General features: G+C 30.2%; 3 protein-coding genes across 5 annotated transcripts in view; 1 reads left to right on the top strand and 2 right to left on the bottom strand.

The window, feature by feature from the left end:
- Positions 1 to 1,191, top strand: part of LOC107441438 (sorting nexin-5) — a 32,742-nt gene extending 31,551 nt beyond the window's left edge. For both annotated transcript variants that reach the window (XM_043038825.2, XM_043038824.2), the window contains exon 15: positions 1,036 to 1,191. The gene's annotated coding sequence lies outside the window, so the exon portion shown is untranslated. The remainder of the gene's footprint in view (positions 1 to 1,035) is intronic.
- On the bottom strand, positions 1,158 to 15,871 carry LOC107441444 (mitochondrial ribosomal protein L2). 2 transcript variants are annotated; one of them, XM_016054707.4, is made up of 5 exons: positions 15,582 to 15,871; positions 12,934 to 12,998; positions 7,088 to 7,415; positions 3,896 to 4,144; positions 1,158 to 1,724 (listed from the first exon to the last, which is right to left on the bottom strand). In XM_016054707.4, exons 3-5 carry the CDS (start codon positions 7,404 to 7,406, stop codon positions 1,306 to 1,308), a joined length of 987 nt encoding a protein of 328 aa, XP_015910193.1. In that variant the 5' UTR covers positions 7,407 to 7,415; positions 12,934 to 12,998; positions 15,582 to 15,871; the 3' UTR covers positions 1,158 to 1,305. The 2 variants fall into 2 exon arrangements, with proteins under 2 accessions (XP_015910193.1, XP_015910192.1); XM_016054706.3 differs by lacking the exon at positions 12,934 to 12,998 and having other exon boundaries at positions 15,582 to 15,745.
- LOC107441443 (E3 ubiquitin-protein transferase Katazuke) lies at positions 13,022 to 15,559 on the bottom strand. Its single transcript, XM_016054705.3, has one exon. The coding sequence runs from the start codon at positions 15,389 to 15,391 to the stop codon at positions 14,204 to 14,206; it is 1,188 nt and encodes a 395-aa protein (XP_015910191.1). The 5' UTR covers positions 15,392 to 15,559; the 3' UTR covers positions 13,022 to 14,203.
- Positions 15,872 to 15,896: the final 25 nt, after the last annotated feature.

The raw sequence follows: 15,896 nt of genomic DNA on the forward strand, positions 1-15,896 counted from the left end.
TATTAAAAAAATGTCTAAATCAACTCCTTAAACCTTTCTGATGCAGTGTGTCCATTCCAGTTCCTCTTATTAAAAAAACATTAGACTTAGAAGTTGGGCAGCTCTTAAGAGCAGGGCACATCGACCAGAGGTCTATTGTACCCAAACCCTAAATCATGTTTTATTTTATAACCGTAGTTGAACACCCGACCCAATTTACGACAACTAATGTTCAACTCCGTAGCCTTGTAATTTTAAACCAATCTAGAAGGCAAGAATATATACAAAAATAGAAGATAAACTCCTGGATCAATACCCCCAGAGGTATGATTTGTTATGCAACATGCAGGACTTTGTGACCCAACGGATTTAATGTGCATCAGTCACCATTTACTACACGGGGAGTCTTTGGCCGGCAGAGATCGAATCCACAACCTCCTGTACATGGGCTGAGTGCCCTACCAACCAGGCTTTCTTTTCTGCAGAAATTTTTTTTTCTTCTCTAAAATTATACTAAAACGATGCCTTTATCGCTCATCGGAAAGAAAAGAAATTTTCGTGATTTTTCAATCCTTATTTGAGAAGAATGAAAAACAACGGAGTAAAAATTTCTTCTCTGCAAAAATGATTGAAAGATATTTTTTCTCTACATAATTATATTCATAAAAGGCTTTTTTTGAGAAAGGAAAGGAAAGAAATGCTCATGATTTTATTATTCTTATTTATGCGATGATTTACAAAATGTAAGAATATTGCTAATATATATAATTTTATTTTATCGATTTTTTTTTTTGTAAGCACAACTTTTCTGTTACTTTAAATTTAAGTAACATGTAAATTTATTATTATTAAAAGTATCTTTCAGAAAGATATTAGTAGAATAGGGGTGCCTTGAAAAAAAAAAAACGTGAGGATCCAACTAATGTCACAAAGTTTCAGTTCAATTCATTTTTGCCTTCGTTTCAAACTGCTTTAAGATTCGAAAGTTTTGTTTTTCTTTCTATACATATAATAATTATCCATGCCATGTAAGTAGTAAACACTTATTTCTTTCAGGGTCAATAAATTTATGTCAATGAATGCCTGAAGATTAAAATGTATTTGAGTGCTGATTCTGAAGTACTTTTACTTCACAATTTGAAAGAAAATAATTGTACAAATCATGGATTTATGTAACATTTTTCCCATTAAATAAACATATTTAATATAAAATACAGTATTGTCATTTACTAACATATTTTACACATGTTTTTAAAGAAATGCAAAAATGAAACATGGAAAGTAGAACACAGATAATCTGTTTATTTATGCATGGAATAAAATAAATTATTCCTTAAAAGTTAAATTATAAAACTCAGTTTTCTTTTCTGTGGGTGCTAGCATGTCAAGCATACTTTTAGGTGGGCGTACTTTCCGTCCACAATACCCGTCTTTTCTGTGCCAAAGTCCAGAACGAGGTCTCTTTCCCAGCCACCTCATGCGGTTGGGACTACCGATCGGTATACTACCGTGATTTGGATTAGAAACCCTTCCCACAACCACCATACATTTTTCATCCAGACAGACTTGGCGTTTATGAGGAAGCTGAATGATGCACTTGTTGTCCACTTTCTTGACCAATTGAGCAGACGAACCGGCGGCTCTGCAGAAGATGGCTCCGGATCCTGGGGTTGTTTCGATGCAGTGAACCATTGTACTGATGGGAAGAGCACCAATAGGATAGGCATCCCCATCTACAGGACAAACTGTAAAATAAGAAGTAAATACTATGTATGGATGAATATTTTATGAAAGAAAATTTACTTTTATTGTTTGTTAATTAAAATTTCTGTTCTCATAAATAAGAACTAGAATTTCACACGGGTCTGTTTAGGTTTTTTTGAGAGGTACCTATTTTATGAAAATTTAGACATAATTAGTGGAAATTAAAAAATCAACACAAAAATATGGTAAAGTAAGAAAATATTTTCAAAAATTTTCACTACTAATAAAAATCATTTATGACTGGTAAATTTCTATATATTATTCAAAAATAATTTTGCTATTGTAAAATTTTGGGCTTAAAATTTTATCCAAATTTAAAAATACATAAAAATCATTGTCCATAGTTAAATTTCCACTTGAATTTAATAAAAACATGCATTTAATAGTACTAGGTCATACAGAAAAAAGTTTAACAGAGAAAAAAATATTTCATAAATAATAAATTTCCAATAATTATTTAAGATTATGTTCGACTTTCTGCACAGTTTAAAGAGGGGGAGCCTCGTCTTTTCATTTTAAAAAAAGGTTTCCCGCATTGCACTAACTGACCAAACACGTGCTACCTTTTCGTAAAAGACAGCTGGGGGAAAAGCTCCATTTTTCCATAGATTGCAACGAGAATGGGTTTGCATGAGAACTTGCTTTTTTAAAAGTACCGTTTTTCTTAAAGTTGAATTTGTGAAGATACCGCTAAATGGTAGTAAATGTACCCTGGACAGACCCCTGTTACAAAATATACAGTAAATGATAATTGTAGAGAAACTATTTGTGGAAAACGTCTGCTAAGATTGTAAACATTAATTAAGACTTTAATATATACGAGTAGAGATTAAGAAAATTTAGACACTGATCCGAGAGACCTGCAACAGAATGATATTACAGAATGTGAAATGTGTTATTTTGTAACAACTACAAAGACTAAAACATAAAACCATAAGTCTTTTTACATTAATTGATGGTTAGGGAGACCATTTAAAATTATTTTATGGTGGTTCTAGTCATATTTTAGCGGGTTTTGATCAAAATTAATTTCAAGCTTTGTGTATTTATATAATCATTCTTTTCTGTTTTCTTACATTAAGGGATCTATGTACTTGCAGCTCATGTACAGTCAACAAAGCTTAATTTTCTCTTTTCATTTAATATATGCATATCCCCTAAGTTTTCAATTCATAGACTACAAATAAAATTAATAATCGTAGAGTAACATTGATTTTTTATTTGGTGTTTAGTCAGCTAGAATAATAGCCTCAGTTGTGAGGAGATAAATTTTTTAATTAAGTAAATTTATAATGAAACAAAAGTGACAATAGCTGTTTGTTATATTTGTGCTGCTCAGTTGCAAGTTAAAACTAAAGAAGTGTTCATATTACAGAGGTGATACTCACAATAGTTGATATTCTTGTGGGTTTCGTATTTGGTTATTTCCCTAGTTGTACACAGTAACATAATACATCATATTAGAATATAGGAGAATAATCCAAAAAGCATAAAACTAAGCTACTAAAAATATTAATGATACGCAACTACCGGAGCTTTTATTAAAATGCTGAATATAAAACCTTTCCCTTATTTTATTAAATTTTTTCAAACAAAACATAATTATTTAATTTAAACATACAAATAGAGGAATAGTTTAAAATGTTAACCAAAAATTGAATTATTAAATCAGGAATTTTTTTAATGTAATGTGGTTGGGAGGTACCACATAATTAAATTATTGGTTATTTTATTAAATATTTTATTAATTATTAGTTATTTTATTAATTTTTTTTAAAGAAAACATTATTTAATTTAAATATACAAATACAGGAAAAGTTTAAAATGTTAACCAAAAATTGAATTATTAAATTGGGACTTTTTTAATTGTAATGCGGTTGGGAGGAACCACATAATTAAAAACAGAAACATTTTTGAGCACTCTGTGTTTAAAAAGTGGCAATCTGTCTATAGTGCAGCTTTTAGGAGAACTCCTCCAGACATCAGTCTTATGTCGTGGCGGGTACCATGGTTACGAGAAAAAATCACTTGGAATAGTTTTGGTTTTGGCATAGGTAATAATAATTTTTATTTCTAAATAGGTAGGGTATTGTACCCATTAATGTACTAAAAATTAAAGATAAATTCGAAAGAAACTAAGACAAATACAAACTAGGTATGCGAGGAATTTCGCCTGATGTCCTGATGATATCACCCACTTTAGTAAACTCAGAAGCAATTATCCACCTTTTGTGGTCTTCAGTAGCAACCAGGGCTATACGGGCTGTTCTACATGGATCGTATCTGACCATCAGTACCCTCTCTTCCAAGACGCCACCGTCAGGGCGTGCTTCTCGTTTAAAGTCCACCCAACGAAATTTTTTCTTGTGGCCTCCACCGATTGTTCTCACTACAACTTTACCTGAAATATAAATGCAACAATTATTTCATAATTTATGCAATTGAAATTAGGTGCTCATTATCAGGGGTCATATTAAGAGAAATTAAATTTTTTTTAAATTAAATGTAAGGTTTGAATGATTTAAATCACTTGATTTTTTTTTTCTTAATGAATCTAAGTCAGAAATATTTTTTAATATGAATTATTAAATTCTATTTTATTCTAATTTATTATATAGTCTGATTTTAATATCGTTATTGATATTGAAGATTTTATCTAGAGAAATGATTAGAGGCAAATATATGTAAATTGTTATTTGATGTTCAAATAAGGAAAAAAAAAGGCTAAAAGTGAAAGCATTTAAGTAAATTTTCATTTCGCTGCATGTAAAATAATTTGCTATTGCATGAACGCATGGGTTTAAATTTTTTTCATACTTAGTTTTATGTTTATTGAAATATCAGTTTTCTTAAACCTAATATTTTGTTTGTGTATATAAAAACGAAGTAAAAAGTCTTGTTTTGCCAAGATAAGTGATTTTTTTTTAAATTTCCTGATCTAAATTAATTTATTCTTCATTTAATATTTAACAAACAAACTGAGCCTTGGTCTCCATAAATTCATGAGGGTGTTCAGAGTAGAGGTTGAATAAAAATAACTATGATTTTAATTTTTTAGTGATTAGTTTGTAATAATTGTATAATAAATAATTTTAACCTTTTTAATTAATTTTAACTATGTATGTTTTATTGTTTTTGAACAAAAGCAGTGCTTATACATTTTACCAAAGTCGTGATTGGTAAATGTATTAAAAAAAAACTTATTTAAATAAAAAAAATCCATTTCAAAATTTTAAATAAAAAAATTGATTTTAAGTAAAATATTTCAAATATAAAAAAAAGCCTTTTTCCGTTTTTTATTGAAAATATATTTATAAATATCATTAAAGAGCCCTACAGAAATTCAAAGAGTTATGCTAAGGTGAATAGAAGCTTGACAGAGCCCTTTACTATTGAGACTGGGGTCAAACAGGGTTGTGTGATCTCAGGGTTATTGTTCATAATTACCTATAATTGATTGGATAATTAACAAGTAATATAAAAAAAAAAAATTAAGTCGATTCCTACTTTGGTCAAAATTTTTTTATTTATTTTAGTTACTTTTTATTAATTAATTAAATTTTTTCTCTCATATAAAACTAAAATTAACTTATGAATGAATTAATATTTGAAAAAAAATGTATTAACATCAAGTGTCATCTACTACAAGTTTTAAAAAATGTATTGGAACTTGAATTGATGAATAAAAAGTATTTTATGAACGATTTAAAATTTGAACAAGATATATAAATATATATATAGGGAGAGTATGAACTAATAGTAGGAATTGGGGGAAAAAAAGGCACATGGTTAACTATAAAAGTATAAATTTAGCGACGCGGATCCCACATGATATCACGCAATGTTCTTTATTGAATTTATTTGACACAGAGAACATAAAATATTTAAATGTGTGCAATAAAGTTTTTTTTGTTCAAACAGAGCTATAAGTTAGAAATCATCACTGATGTTATTTTTATAGTATGTGAAAATCTGAATCGCTTATAGTAAAATTTAAAACAATTGATTAACACTTAACCAATCAGAAAATTCCATTCCGTTTTTCGCCCATCCCTATTTAATGAATGAATTAATATTTGACAAAAAAATATATTTACATCAAGTGTCATCAAGAAAATGTATTTGAACTTGAGTGAATGACTAAAAAGTATTTTATTAACGATTGAAAATTTGAACAAGATATCGGGAGAGTGTGAACTAATAGTAGGAATTGAAAAATACAATCCAAAGAAAAAAGAGGAATTTGATGGCACTTTAGCACATTAGAAGATCTGGATTTTGCAGATGAGATTGTTTTATTTGTCAGTAAATTTGATGATCTCTAGCTGCTATCCAAAACAACTAAACTCAGTGGCGTGACTGCCCATAGAGGGCCAAAGCCTACTGTGTCCATCTCAGTTTTCTTGACCTCAGGCTGTGGGGTTTAAAAGCAGATGCTCCAGGTGGGTGTCAGCCGAACGCGGAACCTTCATTGTTTAGCCTCAAAGTAGGCTACGTACTCATTTTATCGAAGCACTGAAGAGATGAAAGGCATAGTCAACCTTGCCTGGCCTGAGGATCCAACTGAGGACCTGTAACACGAGAGTGCGAAGCGCTCCCACTCAGGCACTGCGCGTCAATTCAAAACAACTACTTTTGAAAAATATACAGTAAATGTCAAATTGAAAATAAATAAAAATAAGACTAAGCGTGATAGATATTGAAATTCATTCAAAAGCCTGTAACTAATTGTGAAATAACTTTATCAAATTAAGAGTTAATATTTCTAAAACTTTTTACTTCTTACCTCAGGGTGCATAGCCAGTTATTCAATAAAAAAATAAGCAAATTTTAAGTACTTTTCAAACACCCAAAAAATATTTTTAATCACCTTCCAAAAAAAAATTCATAATTAGGATCTGTGCAGTAATAAAAATTATTTTTTCTATCATTTAAAGTACTTAATTTATAAATATAAACTCAGTAAAATTCAATAACATTTTCAAAAACTTCACATAATCATGATGATAGAACTAATTTCTGATAAATATTGCTGAGAAAATTGTGAAAATAATACATTTTTTGTAATTTAGAACAATAGATAAGGCAAAGAAAAAATCTCTTTTTAAAAGATAGAAAATTAAGCACTTTTTACAAACACTGAATAAAAAAAGCACCTTTAAGGGCTTTTAAAAAACATAAATCAAAAATAGACACCTTTCAGCACTTTTTAAATACACTACTCACCCTGTACCTTTAAAACAACACCTTGTTTGTTAAAAAAATTTTATTTTGAATTTTTCCTCATTTGAATGACAATCCCATTGAATTTCCCTGCAGCATTTTATAAAAAATTAAGACTTACCAGTCTCCGGATCTCTACCTCCCATTTTTATAATGGGGAGAGGTCGTGTCGTGTACTCGCCATCTTCAGGATACACTGGTCTCCACCCATACTTTTTAGGCTCTGGTGGAATAACACCTTGTGGAAGAGGGCGTCCACCTCCCCTTATCTTCCTAAATACTCGATCATTGTGATGCTTGTAACGGACGTTAATAACAGCATAGCTCATTAAAGGAGACTCGTAGGAGAGTTTGCTGAGATTCAAGCCAAAAGTACTTTTTACTGAATTGCTTAAGCATGCTCCATATAGGTTTTTAGCCAAATTGCAGAAAAGTGACATGGTGGTGAGCTGAAAGTTGAAACAAAAAACATAAGTAATTCTTATTAAAGCAATAACTTGTCACAATTCTATAAAATGACACTAATTAAAGCTTGCAGTACTCATACACAGCTAATTGATGGTGAATGTGGTTTTTTAAAAAATTTATTTAACAACCATCGTCGAAAAGCCGACCCAATATTGGGTTTACGGCTACTAATGTTCAACTCCGTAGCCTTGCAATTTTGAACCCAATCCAGAAGACAAGGAAACTCCTGGATCAGAACCCCCAGAGGTTTGATTTGTAATGGGAACATGAAGAACTTTGTTGCCAGACAGATTTAACGTACATCAGTCATCCTTTCACTTCGGTCGGAGGAGATCGAACCCACGACCTCTTGGACGTGGGCCCAGTGCCCTACCAACCAGGCTAAAAACAAGTTCAGTCTTGAAATGTTTCTGGAGTGGCGAACATGATAGTAACCTTCCTGTTTTCTAATGACTGGGGATGAGCTGTGATGGCTCAGGGGATAGAGCGTTTCCCTTTCAATGAGGTGAAACGAGTTCGAATCCCAGCGATTGCTGGTTCATACGAATTTCGCAAGATCCACAGTTGTGGAAGTTAAGGTTCCTCAGTCTCAAGACTAATGGCTCAATTTCAAGGCATCAGCATTGTGCACCATTATTCCCCAGCCAAGCTGGCACTTTTCCATCTGAACCTGGGTAGGAAAATGTTCAAATTCTACACAGTGACAGCTCAGAGCACTAGCTACTCTGCCTTTATGGCTCCCAAGCAAAAAAACACTTTAAATATTAATAAATTAGTTAATTAATTTCTTAAGTACATTCATTTAATGTGAATTTAATTAGAGTAAATTCTAGACTATTAGGCCAAGTAAAAATGACGACTGTTGGATCAGTCCTTGTGGGATGAGAAGGAAGAGGAACAATGCTAAAGCATTCATCTGCTACCAACCCACTTTTATCAGCCTGCTGAGTGCCAAATCTCGTAAAAAATGTAGTTTGACCCTTTAGAGTGATAATTGTTAATATTTGTGAAATTTATTAATGATTAGGAAGTAGTTTTAATTAGGTACACAGAGTTGCCACTCAAATCTGGAAGAAAAAAAATTCCCTGTATATATTCTACACAAGATATTAGGAGAATCAATGTGCTCTTGTGTGAGCTATATTGGGCTAACTATACAGATTTCAACTGCTGGAAAAACTTAGCGAAAAAAGGAACAGCTGAACAAGACTATATAGTTGAGAGCCTACAGTATTTTAATATAAAATATGATTTTTCTTTTAATTCTTTAATGCACTGCAGAAAATTAATGAATGAGAAGACACAAAGTGACATGTACGTCCATGCTTGATGCTTGAGGATTAAGCAATTGAGTTGCAAAGCTGGGTAATATTATAGAATCAAAAGTCAGTGCATGAATTTAACCCCAACCAAATTTCACTTTAAATGCATCATGCGATTTTTCAATAAAAAAATATGAAGGAGTTAAAAGCGACAAGCCTATTCAAGATTTATTCAAAAATCAAATAATATTTTTTCTCTGTTAAAGAGAACATTTTAACAAAATAAACTTTAATTTTCCTAAAATATTTTGGAAAAGGTTATTGTAATTAAAAAGAAAAGAAACTGTGTTCTGCAGAAATATTAGGCACTGAAAATTTTCAGCAATTCTGATAAACCCCTTCAGGGTTTGTTAAAATACATCAATGAATATATATTATACAGATACAATATTTCAAAATGAATTATATTTTTAGATCAAGAACGTGGAAATAAATTTTTTAGTTAAACAAAAAATTTTCTGTAATGATTATTGTAAAAGATAAGACCAAAATATCTCCATTTTATTTTAATGTTTCTATTATAGACAAAACTGGTCACACTACAATTGGTACCTTTTGCAAAAAATATCCACATTTGAAGAAAAATTTTGGAATATTGAACTCAAAGTTTAGCAGAAAAACATAATTTTCACTGCTGCTATTATGACAGCTAGACTAGACTAGACATTCTAATTTTTGATTAATTCAGTTGAACTGTGAAATCGCTTATGGACTAAAAGCAGAAAAACTTGGTTATGTTTAAATATTTCAATAAAAAGAAATAAATATTGACTTTCTGATATTTTAAATTTTTAGTTTAGCGAAATTAACATGATGCTTGGTATTAAGTTAATATTTTACATTTTGATGTGAACCAAAACTGCGCTTATTTTTTAAATTTGTATTTTATTAGGTAAAAATTTTGATTATTAAAAAAAAAAGAAAGATTGAATTACATAGTGAACATATAATAAAATTATTGGAGTTAGAATAGATGTTGTTGATATTTGTTGTTTATTTGTACATAACTATTAATTAAATTTAATGAGCATTTCTGCATGTATATTAAAATTTTAATAATATACTTGGAATGAACAACTAATGCTGAATAGCAAAGAAAACAAATGCTTCAAATTCATTATCTCTTTTTCTTCAATTTAAATACAAAAAATGTATAATAAAGATAAAAGTTGATCATTTTTTGTGCATTTTAAGACATAGAAAAGACTCATACATTGAAAAATAAAAATGAACATCCCATTTGTCCGAAAAGATAAGAGCATTTTATCTCATGATTATATACAATGCTTTCAGAAAGTCCATTCATTAACTTCAAATAAAATTATGTGTTTATTTATAATTTAACTCTAAAACTAAATCATCGATAGCTTAGTCTTTAATGCTCTCTAAGTGTAACATGAGGTTGTCTATCTTTTACAGAGATCATCAAAAAGAGCTTTCTTAATAAGAGTTACTCACAAATACTTTCAATACATTTGAATCTACTTATTCAGGGTGCGTAGCCAAATTTCTTAAGAAAAAATAAGCACCTTTAAAGTACTTTTTAAGCACTACATACCTTAACAAAATGAAAAATAATTTTTAAAGACTTTATATGATCATGATAAAATAACTAGTTTCTGACAAAGAATTCTTTTTCTTGATTATCTTAGCCACCATTAAAATATCGAGATATTTTTGGGTTTGATTTCAGAGGGGGGGGGGGCAATTGAAGCTGGAAATTAAGAATATCTTGCAAAATTCAGTTGAGTTGTACACGAAAGTGAAAGAATCTCACCGAACCCAGCTCCGAATCTCACTCCCAAGTATTTCATCAAACATGTAACATGATTGGCTCTATTGTATGTTATGAACCGACGGCACGGCGAAATGGATTGTGGTGGAATAAATTTTGAAAACGTTGAATAGAACAATGTGAAAACACCGCTTTTGCATAATACGTGGTGAAAATTGACACAGTAAGAAAAAAAAGTCTCATTTTTAAAACAGAAAGCACTTTTTAAAAACACCCTATGAAAAAGGCACCTTTCAAAAAACGAAAATAAGCACCTTCAAGCACTTTTAAAAAAAGCTATGTACCATGTTATTTGTTTTTTAATATTATTTTAATTTTTGTGTTTCTTTATTCGACCTTTTCCGCATTTGGTGTGCAAGTTTACTTGGTCGATGGGAGAGGTTTTAATTGTTTCTCCCAAAAGGTTTTCTCCAATACAAAGTCTAAGGAAAAAAATTCCCAACCCCCAAAAGTGGTCGTAATTAGTGGAGGTCGCTACACAGAGGCTTCACTGTACATCTAGAAGACAAGAATATGACTGAAATAGTTGTTCTCAAACCATTTTTTATTACTTTATTTGGCAATAACAAAGCTATATATATATATATTTTAGTTTGTACTATATCTAACATTTGTATTTAGTATATATAAGTATGCATGTAAATTATACTTGAAAAAACACACACTTTACTTTAATAAATCGCACATACTTTAACAAATAGCTGTACTTCAACCTGAAATTCGTGTGTTGTGTCGTAACATAGTATAAAAACAACACAATTTGAAAAACCACATAGAAATGGCTGAAAAAATTCTAAATAACTATCGACAACAAAAATAAAATTACGTGTCAAAAAGAGATTACTCAAATAAGCAAGATGTAACAAGACCTAGTTTAAAGAAAAAAATATGATTTCAAAGGAAAAAAAGTAATAATAAATAAAATAATATAAAAATTTTATTAACGCTTTTACTTTTGAAGAAAAAGTAATGACTTTTAAAGCCATTTAAATGTAAAATAAGAACATTTAAGATTGCTAAATTTTTGTAATGCAAAATTAAGCAGTTTTAAAATGCATATAAATCCTATAGAAAAAGAAAATCCAATTCAAAGAGATACACGCAAAATTTCATGTCCTGGCAGCTCCACAACATATACGGAAATAAAAAGTTAAAATAGATGATTAATAAAATCCTTCTGCATTTGTCTCTCTTGCATTTCAAGAGGTATTCATGTGAAAGTTCTCCATTTTTCATCATATATTCAATCCTTTTCTATGCCCCAAGCATTTGGGTCAGTCGTTCTTTACTAGATCAGGTGAACCCTGATATTTTGCAGGGGTCTGTTTAGAAGGATTTTGGGTCCGTCAACGGACCCTTTACGAATTAATTTATCTTTTAATCGAACCCTTCACAAACTTGTTTATCTTCATTAAATTTTTGTTCATCGAATAAACCCTTCCGGGGGGGGGGGAAGAGAAAGACTGTTCGAAACAAACTAATTTTCCCTAAGTTTCAATTCCAAAAAAATATTTCTACTATTACAAACATCATGTGCACATTCTTATTAATATTAAATCATAAGTTTTTTTTGTAAATAAATAATTGATCAATTTATATTTATTCATAAAATTAATTAATAGAATATTATATAAATAAAAATTTATTTCTGGCAATCTTTTAAATAAAATATGATAAATTTAAGTTTACTTAACGCATAACACATTAAAAGTGATACATTACTAAGTTGTGTTATTTAAAATATGTCAATTGAAATAATTAAAAACGCGAGTGATTTTGTTTCCATTATTCATCCGAAATGAATATTCTGCGCTGAGCAGTATAGGCTAAATACCAAATATTTGTATGCTGCATCTCTAATTTAGTAGCGGCAATTATTGAGCAGAATATTGTAGCGATTTACAATTTAAAAACTTATTGAAAAAGGATTTTAGCAATTTTTGCAATAACAGGACCCTATTTGCACAAATTCACAAAAGCAGGACCCTGGTAGAAAGAATGTGAATTAATGCTTATTCACAAATTATGAATAGCTTTTTTCACAATTTTACAAAAACAGGACCTTTTACAAAATGTCTGGACAGACCCCTGTTTTAGGTTTAATAAAGGGGGAATTGTAATAATTTTGTTTTATTTGAAGAAAAGGCGGGGGGAGGGGGGGACCTGTGAAAAGCAAATATATAAAAAATAAAAAAAAGAGACAAGTGACTAAGCCTTTAAAATAATGAATAAAAGTCACTATTTTTCAAGATAAAGTGACTCACGCCAAAGCTCTGATCATAAGATCCCAGGTAACAGAAAAATTTCAATTTTATGTTCGTTCCTTTACTTGTAAATAATAATGATAATAAATAAATGAATATACAAGTCATATATATATACCTTAATTACATACAGCAACCTATGAGGACAGCCTCTTTTAGAATAAGTATTTACTATGAACTTACCTAAAAAATAAAAGAAACAGAAGCAATGTCAATAAACATTTTATTATTAATTACATAGTATACATAAAATTAGATACACATTGAATAAATATATATATTTAACAAGTAATTCACTAAAACTTTATTCAGTATATAAAGCTTGTAGGATTAAATAACAAGCAAAATTAGACCTTGAAATGATATTTAAGTAAAAAAAAATATATATATTCTACATCAAAAGTTTATTTTGTCAGAGTTTGATAAAACATATATTGATGTACTTATGAAAGAAAAAAATATTTTATTTTGAAAAAATGTAGTTAGTACCTAATAAAATTTTCATCCCATTTAGGGATATTTCTTTCAAATTATAAATTTTTTCTTAATCGGTTTCATTTAAGTTCTTATTCGGTTTAATCTACAGAGAAATCAGGTAATTAACATAATCAAATCTCAAAAAATAAATCCTTTGAAATAAAAGTTCTCATTAATTGAAAGTTTATTAATGCCTAAATATTAGGATTATAAGTGACCAACCAACAGATTTTTTTTTTTTCGCAATAGAACTTTTACCGAAAATTCTTCCTTGAAATTTTAAAGCAAATTAAAGTCAGTGTTCATAATTATTATAATAAAAAAATGTAAAAGAAAGTGGTCCAAATATGTAAAAGAAAAATAAGTTTTCACGACAAAAGAATATTAGAACGCAATATTTTATACTTATTTTTAATTTAACATTCTATTTTAGTGAAAATAATGAAACTAAACATTAATAATGCAAAAACAAATTTGAATTCACTGTGCATTTATTATTTTGATAATAGTAAAAAAGCTTTATTTAATTTCATACTTTAAAAACAGCTCAGAAATTAGAACTGTTTTTCACATTAGGGATATCTTCATAGTGTGATCTGTCGCGCAACTGCTATTGCCAAGGTGCAGAATTAATTTGATTAGCTAATTTTTCTAAAAAAAATTTAGATTTGCCCAGGGGTGGCTACGAGTTTTACCCTTCAAGTTGAAATCCCTCTTAGATGTTTCTTTTTCTTCTTTTAATTTCTTGTGAACCACTGCCTGGAAATCATGACTTAGCAATTTTAATGTTGATCATAATATGGAAAACCAAACCTCAATAATTTAAAAAAATTTCAATACTTAAAATCCCAAACCAAACAATAAAAAAAATTTATGTGATAGGTCTATGTGTTTTTATTATACAGAACTAATTACATAACAAAAATCTTTTCAGCTTCTTTGATGTCAAATATTTCCTTAGTACGAGGACAGGTTACTTTGCCGTTATTTTCTGCCGCCATTAGTTTCAGGGATAATTCACCATAAACATATCCATTGGGCAGCATAAGAGGATGATTATGCTCATTTAAAGGCTCTCCAGAAATATAGCAGACTAATCGTGATTGTGAGCAATGGGAATATGGTAAATTTTGGGCTAAAGTATTTAAGGCCGCACCACAGACTGGACAATCGGGATTCCTCTCTCCCTCCGACTTATAACAGATAGGAGTCTTTAAAGCGGACAAACCAGCTTGGAGAGACACCGAAAAAACGGACACGTTACTCAACTGATAGAGTTTGAAGTTATCTTGTCGAAACTGCAGAACTAACTTATTCCAACGGCCTTCATCAAAATAATCTTTGTAAGGATGAACCTGAGTGTACAAAGGAAAGGCTAATAAACCCATCACGTGCTGAACCTCTTTCAGATGATCCTCTTCGATGTTCGAAAAATATTTACGAGCATGCTTGATCGCTTCCACCCTCATTCCTTGGCGGACGAGCTCGATAAACTCTTGTTGTCGCAGATTGAATTCCAACGAGCTTTTTAATTTCCTCAACTTGGATTTGTTGTCGTAACACCAATTCAAGCAGTTTGCTGTTTCGTGTCTGAGTAGAGATTCTTCTACATCTTTAGATATCAAAAACAGATTGATGTTTGTCAAATCTTCGATGTTAGAGTGCTTAGCCAGCTTCAGGGCGGTATTATAATAGCCACATCTCAAAAAGTGATCCACCAACATTCGATCTAGTCGCTTCTTTTTCCACTGGGCAACAGCTGAATCTTGAGAACTGCCATGCTGTTTCAGATGATCCAATCTACGTTTACAGACTGAAGCTGCTTCAAGCTCTTCGCTTATACTACCTTCCGTTTGACTGTTGACAAGCTTCCGCTTTAAGATATTCAACTTTTCAACAACACCTCCGAGTAAAACATTGATTTCTTGAACATTGGGGGATTTTTTGGTTAAGCCTTTTTCTAACTCAGCAGCGGCACTTTGAACGTGGGAAACCTCTCTATCTATTGTTTTTTGAGCAGTCCGAAACTTTTTATTCAACACTTCATACGGAACTTTAAGAGTGGGATGTTCCAAAGCTTTAACTTCAGCCATCATCATCTCGAATCAAAGAAGAAAAACCCTTAAAATATTTGTTTTTTCTATAAAAGCAATAAGACAATGCAAACCAACAGTTAAAAAATCACTTAAAGTCCTTTGAAGTTAATTTTATACAGAAACATTGTTCTCTCTTCTAATTAACTAAAACTAGATCTATACAATATGTATATGAATAATTTTTAAAGCATACCTCAAAAGAGTTTTGTAAGACTATTTAATAGCAAGTTAACTAAAATTTTATTTGTTTTAATGGATAATTGTTTTCAACATTCTCAGTGCGTACTAATAAAATTCTTATTTTGCTGTTTACGAAAATTTTCTGCGGTACTATGAACTATTCTGAAAAGTTTCCTCAAAACATTCTGTATAAAACGGTAAAAACCTTTAAAGTGCAAAGCATAATATGTAAACTATTAGATGGGTATCAATTTTCGTTTGAAAATTGTAGAATCTCAGTGAACGGATTCAACTTTTCTAACTGATCACAGCTCGGTACATAATTGGA

This window comes from Parasteatoda tepidariorum, chromosome 10 (assembly GCF_043381705.1).
Source record: "Parasteatoda tepidariorum isolate YZ-2023 chromosome 10, CAS_Ptep_4.0, whole genome shotgun sequence".
NCBI lineage: Eukaryota > Metazoa > Arthropoda > Arachnida > Araneae > Theridiidae > Parasteatoda > Parasteatoda tepidariorum.

What these genes read in the sequence shown, in the direction of transcription:
- LOC107441443 (XM_016054705.3), bottom strand. Translation starts at nt 15,391, where the DNA reads ATGATGATGGCTGAAGTTAAAGCTTTGGAACATCCCACTCTTAAAGTT.
- LOC107441444 (XM_016054707.4), bottom strand. Translation starts at nt 7,406, where the DNA reads ATGTCACTTTTCTGCAATTTGGCTAAAAACCTATATGGAGCATGCTTA. An exon ending in AGGTAGAGATCCGGAGACTG is followed by an intron (nt 4,145 to 7,087) that starts GTAAGTCTTAAT and finishes TTTATATTTCAG; the next exon opens with GTAAAGTTGTAGTGAGAACA. An exon ending in CGAAATTCCTCGCATACCTA is followed by an intron (nt 1,725 to 3,895) that starts GTTTGTATTTGT and finishes CTTATTTTACAG; the next exon opens with TTTGTCCTGTAGATGGGGAT.